General features: G+C 42.8%; 1 protein-coding gene across 2 annotated transcripts in view; it reads left to right on the forward strand.

Moving 5' to 3' along the window:
* Window positions 1-445: 445 nt before the first annotated feature.
* TPH2 (tryptophan hydroxylase 2) overlaps window positions 446-23,563 on the forward strand; it is a 104,404-nt gene continuing 81,286 nt past the window's right edge. The window contains exons 1-5 of one of the 2 annotated variants that reach the window (XM_047868297.1): window positions 446-551; window positions 3,070-3,239; window positions 5,997-6,180; window positions 6,291-6,391; window positions 11,342-11,409. In XM_047868297.1, coding sequence (XP_047724253.1) covers window positions 446-551; window positions 3,070-3,239; window positions 5,997-6,180; window positions 6,291-6,391; window positions 11,342-11,409 — 629 coding nt within the window. The remainder of the gene's footprint in view (window positions 552-3,069; window positions 3,240-5,996; window positions 6,181-6,290; window positions 6,392-11,341; window positions 11,410-23,563) is intronic. The other variant, XM_047868298.1, reaches the window with a different exon arrangement.

A 23,563-nucleotide genomic window follows, 5' to 3' on the forward strand; every position in this document is an offset into this window, starting at 1 on the left:
ATAGTCACCTAAAGTCTGAGGTTAGCTTGCCAGTAGCAGGTTTGAGAGATGAGAGCTAACCTCAGGGAACAGATGTTTTCTTTTACAAATAACATCCCCATTATGTATTGTTCTCCACCACCCACACCCAAACGACTGTTCGACCTATGAAACAAACCGCGACAGGAGCACAGATAACCCCAGCCTTCAGGTCTGTAATCTGATCGTGGCCATCGGCAGCCAGAAATGAGTTTCTTTCTAATCAGCCTTCCATCAGTCCCCAGTCACTCATATAAAGGAGCCTGGGGAGGGGACGATTCTCATTGCTCTTTCGTCAGCACCAGGGTTGTGGACAGAGCCTGGAGCAGCCGTCTATCTTACTCCCCTTCCGCTCTGTCTCCGCCAGCGCTGCTAACTGCCCCTCTGGTCCCCCCTGCTGCAGAGAAAGAAAATTACATCGGGATCCATGCAGCCGGCAATGATGATGTTTTCCAGTAAATACTGGGCAAGGAGAGGGTTTTCTCTGGATTCAGCAGTGCCTGAAGAGCATCAGATACTTGGCAGCTTAACAGTGAGTACTGAGTAGCTGGCACTCTAGAGGAGTGTTTTCTAGGGTAGCCATCGTTTTATCCTTGCCACAGGGACACCTGATATAGACCAAGCACACACGCCTCAACTTGTTCCTCTATCATCTGTATACCCTGCTTCCCTGCTGTCTGCCTTCAGTCTTTCTTCTCTCTCCATAAAGTGGGTATATTGATCGCTATGTTCTCAACTTCCTTTCCTCAAAGTTTATAAGTAGAAAGTAAAGAAGTTCCTGAACATCAGGAACAAGAGGTTGTAGGAACCAATGTCTTATATCTACAACTAAACAGAGTGTGTAGAATTTTGAAAGGCCATTTATTATGAGTAGGAACAGAGAGAAGAAATTAAATAGATTTCTGTGATTCCCGCAAGATTATTGTGTCTCCTATACCTCTAACCATCTACAAAGCTTGTTTTTTTTTTAAACACAGAAGTAATGTTTTCTATTCTTGCCTATAGGTGCTGATTATTGGAATAAAAGAAAGTCTGGTTCCTTTCAAAAGTTTTCCTGCTTTCCTCATTACCCCATTTCCCCCCACCCCCCATTTTAATTGATGGAGTAATGAAAGCAATATACCACTTGCTTCAGTATTTAAGATAGTTTTTGTATTGAAATACTAACAGAATAAAAAAGGAAACATTTTGTGGGATTTTAGATCCTGATTTGAGGTAATAGTCATGCGATTTAATAAAAAAGACAATGAACAGAAAAATCTATTCAGATTCCTAGTGATTTGAAATATTAAATACTATTTCATTATTATAACCTCAGAGTTCATCAAACCAATTACAATTCAGTCTGTGTCATAGAAAGTTCTGTTCTAACGTTGTAGCTCCAAACATGTGCCAGAGGTTGTATTGTACAGTGCATTATTAGTGGTAAAAGTGTTGAAAAGTAATCGGGGTAAGTTTTATAGAACTATTTAAATCAATTTGCAGAAAGGAGACCAAACATGTAAATAGATTTTTTAACATCTCAATATCATGAATATTTGAATGAGATATTACACTGAGGAATTTTGAAGTCATAATGAACTGCTAGAAGGAAAACAGAGAACTCAGAGTTAGGGTTAATGTATGACCCTTTTGTATAAAAAATTCTACTTAAATAGATAAGATCTGTGTGTTATGTGGTGAGGATAAGGCAGATGTTGCGTGAGAGTGCTGTGGCATTTGAGCCTTTAATGACTAAACATACTGTCAAATGCCAATGTCTGCATGAACTTTTTCTCTTTCAAGTCATATAATAAAATATTCATTTCCATGATATAAAAATCTGGTGAGTGAGGCAATGTGAAAATGTGAAACATGTTAAAATAAAGCTGGTAGAGAAATCAGAGGAAGAGAGTGGCAAGTCCCTGTTCACTGGGTACATATCAAATGTACTTTTCTCAGTTACGTGAGAAACTCAGTTTCATGAGACTGGTCTGATTGTACCAACTTACTACTTGCCAGGGAGAAACATCTCTGTTTGCTCAAGTCTTCGTTTGCGTATAAAGAACACAAAAAAGTACAACCTAACTTCACTTTGTCTTTTACGTGAAAGTTCCCAGCTTTTTTATTCTGTATTTCTGACAATGTAATCCATCCAAGTTTCTGAAATCTGCCATTTTTTGTCTTTAACCAATAGGGCTAATAGTCATCACTTAGTCCTGTATTACAATATCTTGAATGGCTAATGAAGTGTTAATCGTGTTTAGTTTCTCAGATTTTACTCTTTGCTTCTAATGATTAGCTAGTTTTCCTTCCTTCCTTCCTTCCTTCCTTCCTTCCCTTTCTCTCTTTGTCTCTTTCTTTTTCCCTTCCTCCCTCCCCTTCCCTTTTTTCTTTTATTTGTGGTGGATTGTAACAGCCACTTTTCAGATATTATCGCTAACACAGATGGCCTTAATTGAATATGCTCCTCTGTGTTGAACTTGTGCAGATATAGATTCACATTGACAATGTGGATCTAATTGCAGAAAGTAAGGTTATCAATTTCAGTGCGTGTCCTGACATATTTCAGAATGAAATGGGTAGTTTATTTTGAAGATTTAATTGAAACTAAAATTATTGTTGTGAAAAATGTTTGGTCTTAATTTTTGTTTTATTTACTAATTACTAGAGTTTCCATATTATGCAAGTAGGCTAACAGACCAAATTTCATGCTGTAAAATAAACCTAGAAAGAAAAGCAGGAATGATTTATATATGAGACTTTATGATGGTCAGATTTTTGTTACTATTAAATAAAGTGAATTTTTGTTACTATTAAATAAAGTGAATAAATAAAACAGTGGTGTATTAAATACACCACTGAGGGGTATCTTAGAGCACTTGGAAAATAGTGTCCCAGAATACATTGGATCAGTATTTATGATCAAAAGTTATGAGTTCTGTGGTAGCTTCTCTTTGAGTGTATAGGATTGCTGAAGTGTCTGGCATATGAATGGAATATCTGACAAAAACTCTAGTTAGGGGAACTCTGGAATCCTAATCAATATTTGTGTATGTGTATGTGTGTGTATTTCTACCTTCTTGAAGTTAAATAAAGCTAACTCTGGCAAAAATGATGATAAAAAAAGCAGCAAGGGGAACAGCAAAAGTGAAACTGGTCCCGAAAGTGGCAAGACGGCTGTTGTCTTCTCGTTGAAAAATGAAGTTGGAGGATTGGTAAAAGCATTGAAACTCTTTCAGGTAAATGTAAAACATCATTACATAACTTTAAAAGTGATCATGTGCCCCATTACACACCTGTCCTCTGCTGTGAAACATCACTGAATCCATTTCAAAGAAACCAAATTTCATGAAGCTTTACAAGGGAAGTGTGTCTGTCAAACAATGAAATGAGCAGATTTGCGTCAGCTATGTTTTATTAATTCTGAGTTAGCCTCTTAGAAATTCCTCAGACTATAGTCAGATAAGAAAGTCAGTAATTAAAAATGGGAGTCTCACACCTGAGAAAGCAAATGCAAGAGGAGCCAACAGGCTATCTTTAAATATCAAGAGCCTGCAGCCTTATTTGATTTGTTAACATTTGAGTTGTGTGCATGTTCTATGAGCACATTTATTGCCTAAAATGAGATACATAAGGAGAGGCATTTGGTAGTTTCCTATGCCTCATTGTTTCATGAATTTAAGGTCTTTTGGAAAGACGAGTCAATCTTCCCATATATAAGCTAGGGCTAGCTCTATTTTATAGAAATGTAGTAGCTTTTTTTCCAGGTCCAATTTGGTGGTTTGAACCCCCAAGAAAGAGCCTGGTTGAGGGGGAGGTTAGAAAAGCCCAGAAACACTGTTGCCCTCTTACCAGGGGAAACCTGATGGCTACCTTACTCTTCAGCAAGCATCGTCCCTTACAAATGCATCTGGTTTGGGGGCACTGGCTGCTGATTTGGGCTGCAAGATAGGGAGCCCAGCTCTGTATGGTGCCTAAGGGCCTGTCGGTGCAGTGGAAAGGTGATTGGAATTGCAGTCAGAGAATTCCGACTTGTGTTCTCCTGGTTTGGCTAATCACTAGCTGCTTCCTAGCGTCAAGTTCTTCATTTGTAAAGTAGCGGTAATCATTCCTACCAAACAAGGTTGTTGTGATACACTAATATGAGTGAAAGGGCTTTGTCAAAGTGTACAGATAGGACGCCTTTATTGTAAGGTCTCTTTGATGTCCATAGAGGGGGAATTAGCAGCCTCATTTGGCAAATATTTCCTTGTTCTCTCTTGACCTGGAAGAAAGGATCAGGCACCATTAACAGTGGTAATGGAAATCTGGGGAAATATTTCGCACATAATTGTATCATCCAGGGCCGTCGCCATTCAGTGCCCAAAGGCAGGCCAGACTCCCTGGAGAAGGAGTCAGCAGCCCAGAGTTTTCACTAGGCCGTCAGCTAGTCATGGGGTCAGAGCTAAACCATTTAACCCATCCAAACCCCAGTTCCCTTGTCTAAAAATACATACTCTGCTTCAACCAATGGACATTAAGAGCCCGAAGTGACACAGCATGTGTGTGAAGACTCTTGACCTTAATATTAGTCTTACCTTTATTATCAGCCGATTTAGAAAATGCAGTGTTATTGTAAAGGTTAATAAAAACAGAAATAGAGTATCTAGTTTCCTGGTCTCAGGACTACTTTCTTTATACAGGGGAGGATCTGTTTGATTCGATCTTACTCTGTACTGGAAACCACCTATCCTGCTCCCGTGCTGAAAATTCTGAGACCATCCAGGATTGTATGAGGAAATGTGAATTGATAATTGCAACATACCATCTGGTGTGATGGGGAGGTTTGGGCTTATTTAAGGGCAGGGTAGGGCGGAGAGGAGCACTTAGTCTTCAGTTAACTCAGGGGAAGGGTGGACTGCATCGCTGGGCAAATTTCAACCTGATAAATAAAGTACTAAATTGCTGCCCTCCCTTGAACACCTTATTGTAAGGAGAACTTTACCCCTGAAATCCGTCACAGGGTGAGGTTTGCAATGATGTATCCTTGCATGAACCTAGTCTGGAGGTTGCTGAAACAGAATAGTTGATAAATGGTCCCATTTAGGTGTGTTTTTTGGTGGTTGTTTTGTTTTTGTTTTTGTTTTTGCCTGTAGAGATACTTTCTTGGCCGCTTTTCTTCCTTTTCTTTTTCTACAATGTGGGTTGCACTTTGGCTTGTGTCTCCCAACTATCAGTCGTTTTCATACCGCCTGCCCAATGTCTGCTTCATCTGCCTGCCATTTGTACCATGTACTTATTTTTTCAAAGATTATTGTGTTTTAAACTTTAACTTGTGACGAAAACTTATACTGTTATAAAATCAGGGATTCGAGGGGCGCCTGGGTGGCGCAGTCGGTTAAGCGTCCGACTTCAGCCAGGTCACGATCTCGCGGTCCGGGAGTTTGAGCCCCGCGTCAGGCTCTGGGCTGATGGCTCAGAGCCTGGAGCCTGTTTCCGAGTCTGTGTCTCCCTCTCTCTCTGCCCCTCCCCCGTTCATGCTCTGTCTCTCTCTGTCCCAAAAATAAATAAACGTTGAATAAAATCAGGGATTCGAGATCAGTTATGGTGATTTTTTTTGAAACACATGAAAATAAAAATATAAATTTGGGGATCATATGATGATATAAACTAATTTCCCCCCTCCAAATAGTCATGTACACCCCCCAGCGGGATGTGGGCTGTTCAAGAAAACAATGATATCCATAATTATAATACATTTTATAGGGCCCTGTGTATGCTCTGTTATGCCCTCTTTTTTTTTTAAAAAAAAATAAGACGGGAAAAACTATATACAGTGTTTATTTCCATTAACAGAGGTGGTGGTTGGAAACATTTCCATGTTTTAGTCAACCAAAGAGCAAGGAGATGGTCTTTTCCTCCTCTGTGGGCACTTAGCACCTGTTCTTAAGAGTTGAATAAGAACAGCCTGTGGGGTCCCTTTTATTGTGCCCTGAAGGTTGCTTACATTTCCACAGGAGAAACATGTCAACATGGTTCATATCGAGTCCAGGAAATCCCGGAGAAGAAGTTCAGAGGTTGAAATCTTCGTGGACTGTGAGTGTGGCAAAACGGAATTTAACGAGCTCATCCAGTTGCTGAAATTTCAAAGTACAATTGTAACGCTGAATCCGCCCGAGAACATTTGGACAGAGGAGGAAGGCAAGGCCAGCTTCTCCTTGTCGGGTGATTTAGCAATCTGAGAAATGTTGCAAAGAGGAAAATACAATCTGTGAGCTAATATTTTTGAACTCGCACTGTGTTTCCAACAGAGCTAGAGGATGTGCCCTGGTTCCCCCGGAAGATCTCTGAGTTAGACAAATGCTCTCACAGAGTTCTCATGTATGGTTCTGAGCTTGACGCCGATCACCCAGTAAGTGTCCAGTAAGATCCATTCCATGCAGGCTCTTCCAGCTCCACGCGTGTGCCAGCTAGTGTGCCATGTTGTGTGCTGTGACGCTTTATTGTAGAGCAATTTATTATGTATTCCCCATCATGGAGAGCAGACTTTCAAATGATAAAGCTTCCCTGTACATATGCGGTGGCTGGAAGCAGATTAGAAGGATGGCATTTCCACATAACATTTGTTCTTAAAAGGATTGGAGAGAGGAGGAGATTCAAAACCTTGGAGAATATTTCTGTAGTATTAGACAGCCTGAGATATACTTGCAGATGGTGACCCTTGGAAAAACGATGAACTGAAATTGATCACCCCTCTGAGAAATGAGGGAGGACTAGGCATTATGGGGCTCAGTGAGAGAATAAAATTCTCCTTGCTATTTTCCTTGACTGGAGGTAGTTAGGAGCAGAGTAATGTGGTGGGCTTCAGTCTCAATGGAAGGCCAGAGGGTTTTAGAATGAGGTTGTGATGGAAAACACATCTCTTCCCACATCTACTCTGAATCTATTTACCACTATCTCTCGTCTATTCCAATAAAAATGGCCACCTGTAAAGAAATATGATACGTAGGTAAGCATTTCCCATTATTTCCTACCTCCCCCTTTACATCAGTTTTTATTTAACACAAGAGACCTGGAACTTCTTTATGGTCAGAATGAAGTATAGTTAATAGTCTGGGAGAAGTAAGCAATGTACTCATTTGTTACAAGCACTTTTTTCCTGGTACCCCTTGTCGAAAAATGGGCAGATAAAAGAGTGAAACCCAAGCAGATCAGTCATGTTTATGGAAGGGCTTTGCAGTCTGAGGGTAATGGTGTACAGTTATTCCTTTATTTTAAATGGAAGAAATCTAGAAATGTGACAGTGTGACTATACTCTATGCGGTGGTTTACCAAGTGTGGTCCCAGGATCGGCCCCATCAACATTACCTGGGGGTTTGTTATAACAAGCCCACGTCTAAGTTTGAGAACCACTGCTTTAGAGGAAACTATGACAACTTCAATAAACAAGGAAATTTTCAATCGAATTAGTCATTTCACGCAATATACCAATTCAAACCAATTCATAATATACCATTCAAGTAATGGTCAAACAGACCTAATTCAATTGCATTATTTTCAAGAAGCTGAATTTATCCAAAGATGTGGTGTGTTACATTTGCCAGTCTAAAATTTCAGAATAATTCACAGTAACTCATGAGTGACGCTCCCAAATGTTAGAAAAACACTCAAAAGTGCCTTTAATAATCATCCATTTGTTATCTTCCCCTTTCCCACTTCCAGAAGAGTCAGAATTAGCACAGACGCCTGATTTAAGAGTTTAGCAGTAATGGGACTTTCCGGATACCAGCTGTTAACTTGCAAGATGACCTTGGCCGAGTCCCTCTATTTTTGCACCTCAAATTCTTTATGTAAAAAGTGGAAATAAAATTCTTATTGACCTCCAAGGGGCGTTTGAAAAGCCTACTTAATAAAACAACTGGAAAGCATTTTGGCAAGAGTAAATGCTTAATCCCAGGGATGGAAATGCTGTGTCATTCAGATCAGTGCGTGGATAGTAAATGAATTTTTGCTAACCTCGTATTTCCAAATGTTCCCCTTAGTCTAGTTTTTAAATTACTCGACCTGGAGAAAGGGGGTCAGCTTTGTTAGTGGAGCAACCACAGGAACCACTGACCTTGCTTTGAAAAAAAAATTTATTCTGATACTCAGTGTGAATTTTTCTGTGTTTAATTCTGTTCTGTTATTCCTAATTATACCTACTTTATGATACCTTCTCTTATTTTCTGTTCAGCCAGTTGAAATAATTGCAAGTACTTAGCAATCTACTATCTCACTCGCCATTTATTTTTAATCACATCTATTCCTTTTATAAGCACGCCAAATGTTCGTTATGCAAAATCTAGTATTGGTAAATTGGTGTTTTTCGTAGGTTATTATTTGATGAGCACGGAGAACGTTGTCTAAGGACTTCGGGTGCCTGGGAATAATCTCAGTTTCAAGACAGGGATTATCGTGTTAGGATGGCACTCTTGCTCTTGGTTGGCTTGGAAGGAGCTGGGATGGGAGAGTCAGGTTGCTGAGGCTACCTAGAAAGGGTTAAATATCTATCTAGGTCAGTGTCTCTCAAACTTTAATGGACAATCACCTGGAGGGTCTTTTCAAAGTGCAGATGGGAGTTCTGGGATTCTACGTGTCTGGTAAGGTCCCAGCTGAGGCTTTCACTGGGGGTCTGCTATACTTTCAGTAGCAAGGATCTGGACTGGGAGGGTCTCTCAAAGTGTGATTCATGGCCCACCCATAAAGTGCTTATTAAAAATGCAATTCCTTGGAGCTCAGCCCCCTGAATCAGAACTTTCAAGATGGCCCCTAGAATCTGCATTTGAGAAGATTTGCAGGAGATCCTGATGAGCTCTAGTGTTTTGAGAACGAATGTTCTAGCTCAACAGTTGTCAACCTTAGCTTTCCATTCAAATAATCTGTGGAGAATTAAAAAAACTACTGAGGCCAGTCTCACCTCAGAGTGCTGAAATCAGAACCTCTGGGAATGCATCTAGGTTTGGAGTATTATTTATTTATTTTTCTTTTAAATGTTTATTTATTTTGAGAGAGAGACAGAGAGACAGAGAGACAGAGAGACAGAGAATGCGTGCATGAGCAGGGGAGGGACAGAAGGAGAGAGGGAGACAGAGAATCCCAAGCAGGCTCCCGGCTGAGCATGAAGCCCAAGGTGGGGTTTGATCTCACCAACCATGAGATCATAACCTGAGGTGAAATCAAGAGTCAGATGCTTAACTGACAGAGCCACCGGGTGCCCTGGAGTATTATTTAAAGCTCCCCAGGGGATTCTAATATTTCACCAGCGTTGAACGATTTGGGAGAGCTGCTTGAGTGCCAACGCACACTTGGCTGAGCTCTTTAGGGTACTGGCTGGGTCTTTAGTTCTCCTTGATTTAAATGGAGAGAGGAAGGATGGGTATGCGACAGATATTCACTGGGGACTAGGGTTGCCAGCTTTAACAAATAAATATATAGGATGCCCAGTTAAATTTGAATTTCAGATAAATGAGGAATAATTTCCTGGTATGAGTATGCTCCAGATATTACAAGGGTGCCCTCTGTTTTATCTGGTAACTTATCCCTGCCTTCAGTCCAGAATAGATGGCCAAGGAATTCTTTGTCCCTGTAATCACTGGTGTAGCTGGGGTCTCTTTTATTTTGCTAGTCCACAGCTCCAGCCTAGAAGCTCTGGATCACCACTGGTGTTTGCGTAACCACTGCCATCCGAGGCTAATGAGGCACGATGAGTAAATCACTCTCTTGCATGCCTGGGAAAAGGTGCAGGTGTGTGCCAAGGAGAGGCAGTCGAGAATCTTTGGGAAGCCCAGCAGACAACGATGCTTGCAGGATGGTGTCTGGTTTGGCAGGAGCTGGGGAACAGGTGCTGTGCTTTTCACATGACTCTTTTCCCTTTGTCAGGCCTTCTTTCCTCTTGAGTAATAAAGGTGTTTGGAACTCGTCAGTTTTAGCATCCTGGGCTGCTTGGTATCACTAGGGAGTTGAAACTTATACTTTCTCGTCGAAAGCAGGAGACCCATTTTCAGGTCACAGGCCCATTTGTGAATGTGGTAGCTACGGTCACGTCATTTTGCGTGTGCACATTATAAGTTTTCATAAGCCTGCCTGTGAATACTGGTTTGAAAATTCCCAATTCATAGCAGAAGAAAGACAGCACCAGCTTCTCTGGTGCGGGTACTTCATTTCTGCAGCGTGTTTGGGTGATCTCAGATACTCTCTGTCTCCCGCCATTAGGAGTGCTCTTCTGAGAGAAAGGCTGTTGGCAGTGGAAGTTCTTTACCTCAGCCCAGCAGACAGTCCTGAAGGCCAGTTCTCCTCCAACCATACAAGAGAACAGAATGATTTTCTCTGAGCTTGAGGTTCCCCTGACCAGCCCACCTTTGCAAAAACATGCTAGCCACAGCAGGGGTAGTCTAGGCCTTTGTGGGCCTGTCCCAGCTCTCCCCTCAGAGCCAGGGATCCCAGCGGCCCGTCTTGCCTGGCCTCCATTCTCAGAGTGGTCACTGCTTCCTGGCTACCTCTTAAGGTTGCAGGGGTTGCAGACGTAAGAAGTTAAATTGAAACAACTCCTTCTGGGTTTCCAGCGGTTTGAAGAAACAGCCCCAGAAAGAATTGATTGAAAGTACCTGAAGGAAAGGAGAATGGAAAGTCTGTTGACAAGAGGAGAGATTCTTGAGTAAACCAGGAGGTTCCTCTCAGTAGTAGTCCGCCTGACAGAACAGTGGCAAACAGGATGTTTAATTTCCCAGGTGCATGATGATGAATAAAAGTCTCGCAGTTGCTAACGACTAAAGAGCATCACGGGAAGTCACCGTGGAATGGAACTAACTTGCTATGCTGTGCATGAATCCCTTATGATCGATTTTGCATTGTGTGGCTGTCCTCCAAAAAAACCAGCAAAACCTCTTTAATTCATGCTAATTTGGGGATTCCGTGATTATTCTGAATGATAGGATTTTTAATAAATGTGCATTTATTGGTTATTTACACAAAATTACATTTAGGTTAACTTACTGAGTCACCGTGTTAGTGGGACCTGTTTTAATGAACAGGGTAAGATTGACTTGTGATTAACATCAATTACATGTAAATGATACTTGAACACCAAAGGGTGTCATTCACTTTAGCCTGAATTCCCGCGCATCCCAAATTAGTACAACCCAAATTTAATGAGGTTTTACTGTAAGCACAATTCGCTTCTGCCTGTGTCATCAAGATGGTCATCCAAGGATCGGATTTACATTTGAATTGAACACTCAGGAAACACCCCAGTGATTTTCTTTTAGGCCTTCTGCAGCTACTTTTTGGTACTTTGTTAAATAACTTAATCTCTTTTCTGTTTAAGGGATTTAAGGACAATGTCTATCGACAGAGAAGAAAGTATTTTGTGGATGTGGCCATGGGTTATAAATAGTAAGTACCTGTGTAACTCTTTTCTGTGACTTGTTGCTGGCGAATTAGGGAAAACACACACTGTGCTAAATAGACCTGTCTTGTCTTCACTTTACCTTTTGCAGAAGGCAGGCACGAGCCATTTTACTCACCAACTTTGTAGGGTTTCAATGCCAACACTGATGTTTGACATGCAGGTATAATTGTAAAATAATGAGTCCTGCAGGTCACAGGCCGAGTGCTACATTTTCACCGTTGTCTTTGCTGCTCTACCAAGACAAGGTGCCGTTTTTATATACTCTGTAGGGTCTAGAAAATGTGTTTAAAAATTTTTTTTTAATGTGTATTTTTGAGAGACAGAGACAGAGCGTGAATGGGAGGGGGCAGACAGAGAGGGAGACACAGAACTGGAAGCAGGCTCCAGGCTCTGAGCTGTCAGCACAGAGCCCCACGCGGGGCTTGAACCTACGAGCCGTGAGATCATGACCTGAGTTGAACTTGGACAATTAACTGACTGAGCCACCCGGGCACACCCGGAAAATGTGTTTTCATTTTACTTTTGATTTGACTTGTCAGTAATCTCCTTCAATGTTCAGTTTCCCCAGTGAAAGTAGAAGATTCAGCAGGATTGGTACAAGGGTTCATGTAAGCGGCGTTAATAAAAAATACATGTGTTTGCTTTACATGGAAAGGGAAATTCACTATAAATTGGAGGGCTTATGGAAGACTTTCTTACCTAATCCCAGATCAGGGTGGGGATAAAGTTGGAGAACCTCAGGATTGGGGTTAGGACCATGCATAATGCACGGTGCTAAGTAGCAGTGACAGGATGTTTAGACCAGTAATGATGTCATGTGTTGACTGCAGGCCGTGTGTAGGAAAATGGAGTGGATGTTAGGATATTCTGCTCACATTAATAAAGCTCGTAGACCATCACACTGCTGCCTTTCCTTTGTCTGGTGTGTGATCGACTACATGAACCTTGTCTTCAGAACAAAATGTAAATCCATACCCGATAGGAGAGATTCTTTCTTATTTTACTTGTGAGTAGTTGAGGAGCTTGACTGTCCTGTGCGGCAAATTTTCCTTGGTGAGAATTTCAGACATTTTGTGTGTTTTAGAGAGTATCAGTGTTTGCTTTATCCTTTTCCTCTTTTTTTTTTTTTTTCGTTAAGGAATATAACACACAGGGGCTTAAAGCAAAGTCAAACAAAGGACCCCACATCACACCCGTGATTGGATCAGTTGTTGGCTCATGTATAACTTCCTTTGTTGCTTTAGTGCTCTTCCCTTCCTCCTTCCAAGACCCAGACACCTTTTGTTCTTTCTCCACCATGTTTATGATCCTAAAAACCAGAACCACTTGGCACATGCTTTTCCACATGTGTCTCCTCCATTTTTTAAAATGTTTATTTATTTATTTTGAGAGAGAGAGTGAGTGGGAGAGAGGGAAAGAGAGAGAATCCCAAGCAGCCTCCTCACTCAGTGCGGAGCCTGATGTGGGACTTAATCCCACCACCCTAGGATCATGACCTGAGCTGAAATCAAGAGTCAGAGGCTTAACTGACTGAGCCACCCAAATGCCCTTGTCTACTTCATTTTTATTTCCTTTGTTCCAAGCAGCTTTAAAAAAATTTTTTTTAAATTTATTTTATTTTTGAGAGAGAGAGGAAGAGAGAGAGAGTAAGGGAGGGACAGAGATAGAAGGGGAGAGAGAATCCTAAGCAGGCTTCACACTGTCAGTATAGATCCTGATGTGTGGTTCTATCTCATGAACCCTGAGAGAGATCCTGACCTGAACCCAAATCAAAAGTCAAGACACTTAACCAACTGAGACACCCAGGTCCCCCCGCCCCACCTCTCAAGCAGTTTCTTGACCGCCTTTAGCTTCATGTGACTTTCTACCCCCTCACAATGTCAGCATACATAAGGCTTGTCCTGGCCCAAGCCCGACCTCCTGCCCCATTTTTACCCTCAGCACCATCACTCACTAGCCCCATCTCCCATTGTTTCCCAGTCAAATTGCTAAGAGGGGACTCTGATGGGCTGAGCTCACTTTTTCACATTAGGGTCTGATGAGTGATTGTGAGACTTAAGATTTGCTCCTCTTGTTTCACAGATTGTCCCCAGGGGAACCATGTCATACATGGATCCTCAGAAGGGGGGGGGTGGTGGGGGGGTGGGACAGGTCATTAGGGCATGAACTCCCCAGGACATGATAAAAGCTCAGTGCTTGGCAGAGCCTTTTTTAAAGGACAAAACAGATGGATAAATATGTATTTTATGCATAGATGATATATGTATTATATATGTGAAAATATATGTATGTACATATATGTATATATGTGTGTGTGTATATATATGTATATGTATATATAAAGGGTTTTATTAGCATAGTGATCAAGGATCTATCTCAAATGTTACTAATTTCTTCTTGGTAGATTCCCGAAACTGGACAAAGCAAGCTGATATTGTGGTGACACTAATAGAATTGGTATATATGAGTCAAACACTTTCAAAGAGCATTGATAATGGGGAGTGTTTGTGTTTTAAGGAAAATATATTGAGATGGAGAGAAGAGGCAAAGAACATGTAGTGAAAATGATGGAGGGTGAGGTTCTCAAAGCACTAACAAGAGTTTACATTTGCCACCTTCCCTTAGCTGAAGAGTAAAATTGAGTTGCCATGTCTATGGAAAACAAAAGTAAAAATTGGTGGTTGGAAATGGTGGACATTTTTTTTTTCCTGCAAAAAGCTTATTGTTTCCATTTGGTCCACTACTCAGGAGAAGGCTCCAAGGTGGTTAAAAAGCTGCCTAGTGCCTGCAGGGAGGGACTCAGGCAGAAGCCTTGGCACCAGAGGATGCCAGAAGGGCCTCTCAGAGAATGAAGTTTTGGAAGAGATACCTATGTGGCCCAGCCTGGGGGGCCGCCAGCCTGTGGAGTTAGCCAGGTGGTTGCCATCTTCTTGCTGAGTTTCACCTGCTCATCTAGGGAGTGGTTCTCTAGGAAGTCACAGAGCTGGGGGTCTGTGTTGGCAGAACCTGGGCATGAGATCCAGAGGGCCTGTTTCAGGTTCTTCTCCAGAACCATGGCGGCTTCCATGGCACCCAGGGTTTAACCCACTCACCCTGGGATGGCTTCTGTGTGTCCTGGAAGAGGGCCAGGCTGCTGTGTTGTTTTGCATCTTCAAGAGGTGCTGGGCATCCTCATGCTTCTCCTTGGCCAACTTGGGGAAGAAGTGCTTCGTGCCTTTCAGAGCCACATGAGCATGGTGGAAATAGAAGCCCAGAGAGAGGTAGGTGCAGGAGGCCAGCAGATGCATGCCGACCAGGCTGTTGATGGTGGCCTCCACCTTGGTGGAATAATTCTGACCAAATTGGGAGCTCAGCATTGGTGGGCGATAAACAGGCTATGCTCAAAAGATGGTGTTGGCTGGTTCCAGAGGCAGAGGGTGGCTGAGAAGATGATTTCAAAGGTTATGTATGAACGGAAAAGAGGTTGGAGGGTGGTGGGAGCCTGGATCTGTTCCATTCAAAAGCTGTTGCAACAGGACACAGACTTGCAAGACCTGCAGCTGGAAATGGTAGAGATTCTACACAGAGAAGGCTCTGGATGGAGCTGAAACATTCCAAGATCTGGCCCCTGTTTGCAGGGCTAGGGGGTGCTTAGTTTCAAGGGCCCTGATGTTCAAGAGGCTGAGGTTGGCAGGAAACCGCCAATTCATCATTATACAGGGAGAAACTACTCTCATATGACTCACAAAACTCCCTGTTGTCATGACCCCAGAGAGGCTAAATGCTAACCTGAATGTTATTTGGTGGATATAGAGTCAAACCAAACGATGTTTAAGAGAGTCTGGAATCCAGGGGCATTATAAGCCTCTCCCGGGACAGTGCTGAGTCCAGATTGACTACCTCTAACAACAAAGAGATTAAAAACAACAAAATGATTAGAACACTGGAGCCAGACAGTCTGGGGTTCAAGTCCTGACTCCACTGCTTCCTGGCTGGGTAATCAACCTCACCGTGCCTGTTTCATTATCTAGAAAGTGAGTCTCCAAATACGACCCATCTCCCAGGGTTGTAGTAAGGATTACCGAAGAGAAGGCACGTGTTGTGTTTAGCACAGGCCCTGGCACACGATTTGTGATCATGTGTCACTTATTATTATGTCTTCCCCCTTCCCTTTTGTCACGGTCTGTCTTCAGTTTCCGGTTGAACTATTATTGTTTAGCTCTTTAGCTATGTTAACACCATGCTGCCACCTTAACAAATACTGTAGCTCAAATGTCGCAAGAAGTAATCCTTAGATGAAAACGACTTCAGTTCCCCATTTAAAGACTGTTGCCTATACCAAAGCTTTCTGGGCAGAGCGACATCCTTCTTTAGGGAAAGATTTCATAGAAAGCAATCATAGTCCCATTTGTGTGTGTGGGAAGCTGCCACAATACAGATACAGATCGTCAGTTGCCTTGGTGCTTCTTGTAAGTTGCCAGAGTGAGGAAGATGCCTATCAGGAGAGGTTAGATCTGGAAAGCACAAACCCAGGATCTGTGGAAAGCAGAGAGAAAAGAATCATTCCTTAATGCCTTTTATGTCATTGCTGCTGTGACTTCTCTGAATATGAGTTTGAGGATAGCTAAGGGCTAGCTATTTGTGTGTGTGTGTGTGTGTGTGTGTGTGTGTTTATATATGTGTGTATGTGTGAGCGTGCACACAAGCCCATGGAGTGCTGGGGCTCAAGCTCGGGTTCTGGTGCACGTGGGTGTGGGGCACAGGTGCTAACGAATCCCAGGTGGGCCTGGCCCATTGTCTCCAGTTTGCCATGAAGTAAGTTAGGTTTCCTTTCAGTTTACAAAAAATAAAGATGCAATTTCTAATTGAAATAGGCATTTTTCTAGTGCTGATGGCTTTCTGAGAGCAAAGGAAAAAGATGTCAACACAATAATAACTTAAAATAAGCTCCTTAGAGTGGCTTCTGGCAGCATGCTACAATCTGATTTTCCAATCCAAAGCTTGGAACCTCCGGTCTGAGAAGCAGATTACTTAAAATTGACGTGGTCCTGAAAAATCCAGCATGAGATGTCCCAGCAAATTAGTCTGGTGATAAAATTAGGGGCCGTTCTGACAGGTGGAGAGCAATTCAATTCCCCTTAATAATTAGTTAAGGCTTTCTGGACCCTGAGCAGGCAAATATATGGTGAGAGATACAGACAGAGATGGAGTACCAATGGTTGGGGTTGTTGTAGGGATTGGCACGATGTAGTGTGAGGTGCTGAGGGTTTAGGGAGGGAAGAGAACTGAAATGCAGAATAATAGATATTGAAACCATGGCCAAGAAGCCCTCCGGGGGATTCGTGTTGAATACTGTATTTTCTGTGATAGTCTTGAAAGGATAAAGCAGGGGGAAAGAATCAACACAAGCAGAGAAAATGAAAAAATTCCAGTCTATGATGAAAAAACAGCAGGCTCAAAGTGTGCATTACCATGAACCCGAAAGAGGAGAGGGAGCAGGGAAGGTGTCGGCACGCTGAGAACCGTCGATGGGTGCCACTCAGGCAAGTCTCTGATTGACAGCGCTGCTGAGAAACATGATTGATTACCCAGAGGTCCACCACTGCCTGCAGACATGCCTGAGCCGTGTGGCCACGAGTGTCGGGGAGGCCTAATTGCCTCACCAATAATAGCAGAGGAAAACATTCATTAGTGCAAATACTTCTCCATAGAAGACCTGAGAATGAACGCCCTGGATTGAGAGGGCACTGTTTCTAAAATCCTGTGTGAGAGAATGCGAATCACCCCCTGTTCTCCCCAACCCAAATAGAAGAAATTCCTGGATAAACAGAAAAAGAAGTACCCCTCGATTAGATGGTGCGATGTGCGTGCAGACAGTTCAGAGAAAATGGAAGTGCGTGGGGGGCAGATGGCATGTGGAGGAAGAGAAAATTATGACTGTGATATGGTAGCTGTTAGGTTTGTCCGAAACTATCCAGCTTTCTGTCATTGGCACCTTCATATTTTAACCTTGGCATTAGCTTTGCTGCATTTCTGTAGCTTTCACAATTGCTAGGTTATTGGGGAAGAAGAATCAGCAATACATTTTTTTTTAATTGACTAGAAATAAACGCATTTTTCTTTGAGGGCTATTATAACGATTATTCCTCAACAGTATGCATGCATATTTAATTATATTTTTGGTGTGTGTGTGGGGGTGGGAGTTATGTCAATCCATCTTACTCTCTTGGAAAGAGGCCCTGAGCTCTGACTTTAATTATGCCACTCTTGTTTGCTTAAATTGATTTTGAATATTATTGTGATTGTGTTTTGTTATGGATGTACTTTCTTCTGGTTGAAATTAAGGGAGTACATGTACCTTCCGTCCTTCTCAAGGGGCTACGTCCTCTTTTATTTATTATTTATTTATTTTTAGTCCATGGCATCTGAAATGTAAATAGGTAAATGCAATGTCAGAGGGTAAGGTAAACAAGGGAGATTCAAAACGGTCAGAATTTGCTTCAAGTTGGAAAATTCCCTGACCTGCCAAGAAAACTCATTTGACTTCAGATGATGTCAGGGAACCACTTCAGTCCATCTCGCAGCCTTAGTTTTCTCCTCTGTGAGTTGGGGATAATAATATCTCTTCTGCCTTCCTCCTGGGAGTATTTTGAGGATTCAATGAAATCAATGGAACATTGCCATACTGTGTACTTTATTCTTATCTCTCTCAAAACAATAATCAAAGAGTCTACACCAAAAGCCTGGAGTTTACTCAGACTCCTGGCCCACTTGGAGGACCTTGGTTGCTTTCTCTGGTTTTTCTTTCAACGTGGGAGGCAGTGTGTGGTGTGCTTAAGAGTGCAGAAGCCTGGGGTGAATTCCGGCTTTAAACACTTGCCAGCTAAGTGACTCCTACAAATGATTTGTCTTTTATGCCTCAGTTTCCATATCTGGGATACGGGGGGTAACTCTACTACTGCTTTTTAGGATTGTTAAAAGGATTAAGTGAGCTAATATATTAACAGTACTTAGAACACCGTATAGGAAATGCTACATAAGTAGCATTAGTTTGCTAATATTATTCTAATTTTTCTCACTTCAACTGGTCTCTCGTTTTTGTCTACCTGCATGTTCCAAATCTTTGTATTACCTTTTGGTTAATACCCTTCTCCATTCCCCTTGGCCAAGACTCTCTTTAGGCCCTGAAATTGTCTGATTTTTTTACACTGTATTGGTTATTTATTGCCATATAACAAATGACCACCAAATTGAGCAGCTTAAAACAACAATTTACTATCTCACAAAGTTTTTGAGGGCCAGGAATTAGAGGGGGCTTAGCTGGGTGGTTGTGGATCAGGGCCTGTCATGAAGCTGGAGTCAAAGTATTGACCAGGGAAAGCTTAGGGCTAGAAGATCTATTTCCAATATGGTCATGCGCATGGCTGTTGGCTGGATGCCAAAGTTTCTTACAACATGTGTCCCTCCGCTAGGCTGCCAAGTGTCCTCAAGATAGGGCAGCTGGCTTCCCCCAAATCAAGTGGCCCAAAGGTAGAATCTACCATGCCTTTTATGATGTAGCCTCAGAAGGGACATACCATCACTCTTGATGTAGTCTCTTGTTTTCATTGCCCAACCCTGCCACCCTATGGGAGGGGACACATGGGATAGAGGCCAGGAGTCAGGCTTCACTGGAGGCGAAGGAGGTTGGCTGCCATATACCGAGGTTGTGTTCAATTTTATTTCTTCAAGACCCTCTTGAACAGCTCCGCCACACTGGGTCTAGTGTACTGTCTGTAGAAGTCCTCCTCATGAGAGCACGGGAGTGGCAGCACATGTGGAAGAATGGATAGACTTTGGAGCTAGAGGGAGCTGGGTTTGAACTCCTGCTCCACCAAATACACTCGGGGGCCGTGAGCGCTGACCTAGTCTCTCTGCGTCTCGGTGCTCTTACCTTAAAACGGGCATGATATTTACCCACCTTGTTGGTTGGGGGGATTACCAGTGATTACAGGGCCCAGGTGCTGGCTGGTGTAAGCTGGGGTTGCATCTATAGATGTGATTATTATTATGTGTTAAGTAGCTGGTGTTCCTCGAGTCTGTGTAATCATTCGTTAAACTCATTTAAAATAAATAAAAGACCTTAAGGAGTGCATAAATCAGGGAATTTCAGGCTCCATGGTGGGCTGGGTTAAAGGAGCTTTTCAAAAATATATGCGTGTATGTGTGTGTGTGTGTGAGTGTGTGTGTGTGTGTGTGTGTGTGTGTGCACTTTTCAGTTTCATGTAACTCCTGCATGCAGCTCGCTTCTTCAGTTGAAACATTGCCCTCGCCAAGGCCTTCCCAGGCCAGTGAGTCTCAGCTAAGATTAGAGGGTGCGGGTTGCATCTGGACTGTGTTGCCTCAATCCCTGAATGGCTGACGGTGGTAGGAGTGTTCACTGTAGATACCACTCAGTTGCCATATTCGGGTAGTTTTTGCTTCTTTCAGTAAAATTCCTGCCATGTGCTGGACACTGTGCTCAACACTTTGCTTATGTTTGCTCATTTAACCTCACAAAAAACCTTTGGGATAGGTGCCATTATTGTGCTCATTTTGAAGATGAGAAGACTGAGGTTCAGAGACCTTAAGAAATCTACTAAAAGTGACACAGCTGATCATGTTATCTGCATAAGCACCAGCCGTGGATGCTTTAACTTCCCTGAAATTGAGCAATCAGTTGAAGAGTAGGAAGAAAAAAGCGAATATTGTAGGCCTGGGTTTATTTCCCGGACGACCGGAATAGATTCTGAATAAGGTTGCTTACAGGACTCTCAAGTGTACTTCTCTCTCTTTTTTTTAAATTTTTTTAAAATTTATTTTATTTTATTTTTTTTAATTTTTTTTTCAGCGTTTATTTATTTTTGGGACAGAGAGAGACAGAGCATGAACGGGGGAGGGGCAGAGAGAGAGGGAGACACAGAATCGGAAACAGGCTCCAGGCTCTGAGCCATCAGCCCAGAGCCTGACGCGGGGCTCGAACTCCCGGACCGCGAGATCATGACCTGGCTGAGGTCGGATGCTCAACCGACTGCGCCACCCAGGCGCCCCTCTTTTTTTAAATTTTTAAAAATGTTTTATTTTATTAAAAAAATTTTTTTTAACGTTTATTTATTTTTGAGACAGAGAGAGACAGAGCATGAACGGGGGAGGGTCAGAGAGAGGGAGACACAGAATCTGAAACAGGCTCCAGGCTCTGAGCCATCAGCACAGAGCCTGACACGGGGCTCAAACTCACGAACCACGAGATCATGACCTGAGCTGAAGTCGGCCGCTTAACCGACTGAGCCACCCAGGCGCCCCAAAATGTTTTATTTTATATTTGAAAGACAGAGACAGCATGAGCAGGGGAGGGGCATAGAGAGGGAGACACAGAATCTGAAGCAGGCTCCAGGCTCTGAGCCGTCAGCACAGAGCCCGACGCAGGGCTCGAACTCACAAACTGAGATCATGACCTGAGCCAAGGTTGGAAGCTCCACTGATTGAGCCACCCAGGCCCCCCTCAAGTGTACTTCTCTTAAAGACACTCTCCATCGTTGCTCAAGAAGCCACGTCTGTAGCACTGCCACGTGACATAGGTGATATCATACACAGGTTGAAAATAGCAGTCACAGAACTAAGACTTGGCATTTTAAAAAGTCATTCTCTTTACAGAATTCTCAGCATATTTGAAATGCACAGTTCTTGTATGTGTTCGGTTCACTTAAGGCTTTATGGAGCCAGGACTTAAACCAGCCAGTCTGACTTCAAGGCTAAGCCATGTCACAGGGTGCCTGGAACATGTACCTGGCCCTGGCGAGGTAGAGCCATGTCCCAAACTGTGTAGCAATTTCGCCGGGCCTGCTGGGTCCTGTGTTCTTCCTGTCCTGCCTGAGGCCTGCCCCTTGTGGGATAGATGATGGAGGGAAATAAACACAGCTGCGCTGAAGCTTGAAAAACAACTGCCAGGGATTTGTCCCTCTCTGGCTTTTTCTAGTCGCCAAACGATTTATTTCTTGATTTTTTGATTTAACAGAATTGCACCCTTTGTGATTCGTTTGCTGTGAGCATAAGTACACAGCTAAACAGAGACTCTAAAACAAAACAGCCCCAAATGGGGACTGGCATATTTGAAAAGTGCAATCACCGGCCCAGCAGGCACATTCAATTTGGGTGAGCCTGCGAATATTCTACTCTGCTCCATCAGAGAGAGAGAGAATCCTCTCATTCAGCATGGACTGGTGATGATTCTAACCTCCTCTTCTCACCAAAGCAGAGGAGGGCTATTTTGCCACCCTCCTTTTCCCCCACCCACAGCTCCAGATACCACATGTCAACACAACTTTCTGGGACTGAAATGCCAAGCCCTCGAAGATGTTGAATAGATACATAGTATGGAATGGATGTGACTTCCAAGCCAGCATCTCACTTCTTGGGAGGTCCTCTCTGTTTCCTCTTGTGCTACATGACTCTGCAGGAGTCCCCTAGGTTTGCAAAGAAAAGGAAGGAGGGGGACAGATTAGAGACACAGGCAGGCTCCAGACCTCCAGTAGAACTGTTTGGCGGATACTGGTAGAGCCGATGCCACCCTGCGCTTAGCTCCCGCGCCCACGACTGTCCACACGGGAGTTTCCCGACCTCAGGAACCTGTGGTGACTTAGCTTTTGTTTGAGGCGGAGGATTACCGGTGCTGTGTCTTTCCTAGGAGGCATTTGTAATTATTGCAACTTGCAGAAGTATAACTGGGGTGGCTCCACTTCTCCACCTTCCTAGAAATTTCAGTTGACCCTAGCATTTCTCATTTCATGGGAGAAAAGGCATGATTTATGGATCCTGCTTGGTTTCAGAATGTAGCTAAAAGGAATACATTACTAACAGGAGGTGTGAGCGCCACACTACCTATTTTTAGATAGGTGAATCTTAATTGGAAACATCACAAATAGAAGGTGGAGGAAGAATGAAAGGGAAAAGTTCTGCTTTCTTAACAGGGAAGAAAACTTAACGGTGGGGGGGGGCAGCAAGTTTTTATCCTTAGTTCTATTTTCCTCATCAGTTTTGCTGGCAGATGGTCACCTTGATGAATTGTGGGCTTTGTTGTGATGTGGGCCCAAGCTTTAATTTTTTTTCCGTTCTCTGCCTTTTTAGGAGACGCACCTTAGAAGGCAAATATGTTTTCTCCCCTACTGAGCTAATTGTATCCCATTCCATTATCCTCCATTGATTTGCTTTCCCAGGTTTTGAATGAAACTGAGATATATGTGGCTGTTTGGGTACTTTGTGACTCCTGCATAAACACCAGTTGTTGATGCTTTAATTTCTCTGAAATGGAGCGGTAAATTGAAAAGTAGAACAAAACCAAATATTTGTTGTGCTGGGGTCATTTCCCAAATGACTGGGATGGTTTCTGAGGAAGGTCACAGTAGGATTTTCAAGAGTGCTTCTTCTGGAGAATCTAAATATCTTTCTCTGCTCAGGAGGCCACGCCTTTTTTTCTTTTTCTTTTTCTTTTTTTCTATCTATGTAGCAACTTCCATCTGACATAGATGATATTATACACAGGTTGAAAACAAGAGCAGAAGAATTAAATGATTGGGTTTTTAAAAAGTTATTCTCTCTACAGAAGTCTCGGCGTATTTGAAATGCATAGTTCTTGGAAGTATTTGAAAGATGTCAGGCTTTATGGAAGAATCATTTTCATGCCAAACGTTTCTCTCTACCTGAAGTTCAGCTCAATGGCTGAAAGGAAGGGAGCCTGAGAATTGAAAGAAAGACAAAAGGGGAAATTGATTTGGAAAAGGTTTCTCCTTTTCAATTTTTGGGCTTGGCGGGTTTTTTAGATGTGCATGAATGCCTCAGTAGGATGTTGTCTGATTATAACATGGCTCCCACAGCTGGGGAAAACATTAGCACAGTATGGCCTGGTGTCACTGACAAGGACAGGAGTTGCACCAAATTCTAACTTCTTTCACAGGGAATGAGATATGAGTATTTTACTTTAAAATGATTTCCAGGAACATGAAGGATTAAAATTATTTTCCACGAGTCCTGTCTGAGAGGTGTATGGATTTATACAGAAGAGTGTTGTTTTGTCTTCAGACCTATTCCCAACCCTGCAGGGAAGTGATGAGATTTTATTCATTCCTTTTTGCCTGGAGAAAGGGA

Source organism: Prionailurus viverrinus, chromosome B4, assembly GCF_022837055.1.
Source record: "Prionailurus viverrinus isolate Anna chromosome B4, UM_Priviv_1.0, whole genome shotgun sequence".
NCBI lineage: Eukaryota > Metazoa > Chordata > Mammalia > Carnivora > Felidae > Prionailurus > Prionailurus viverrinus.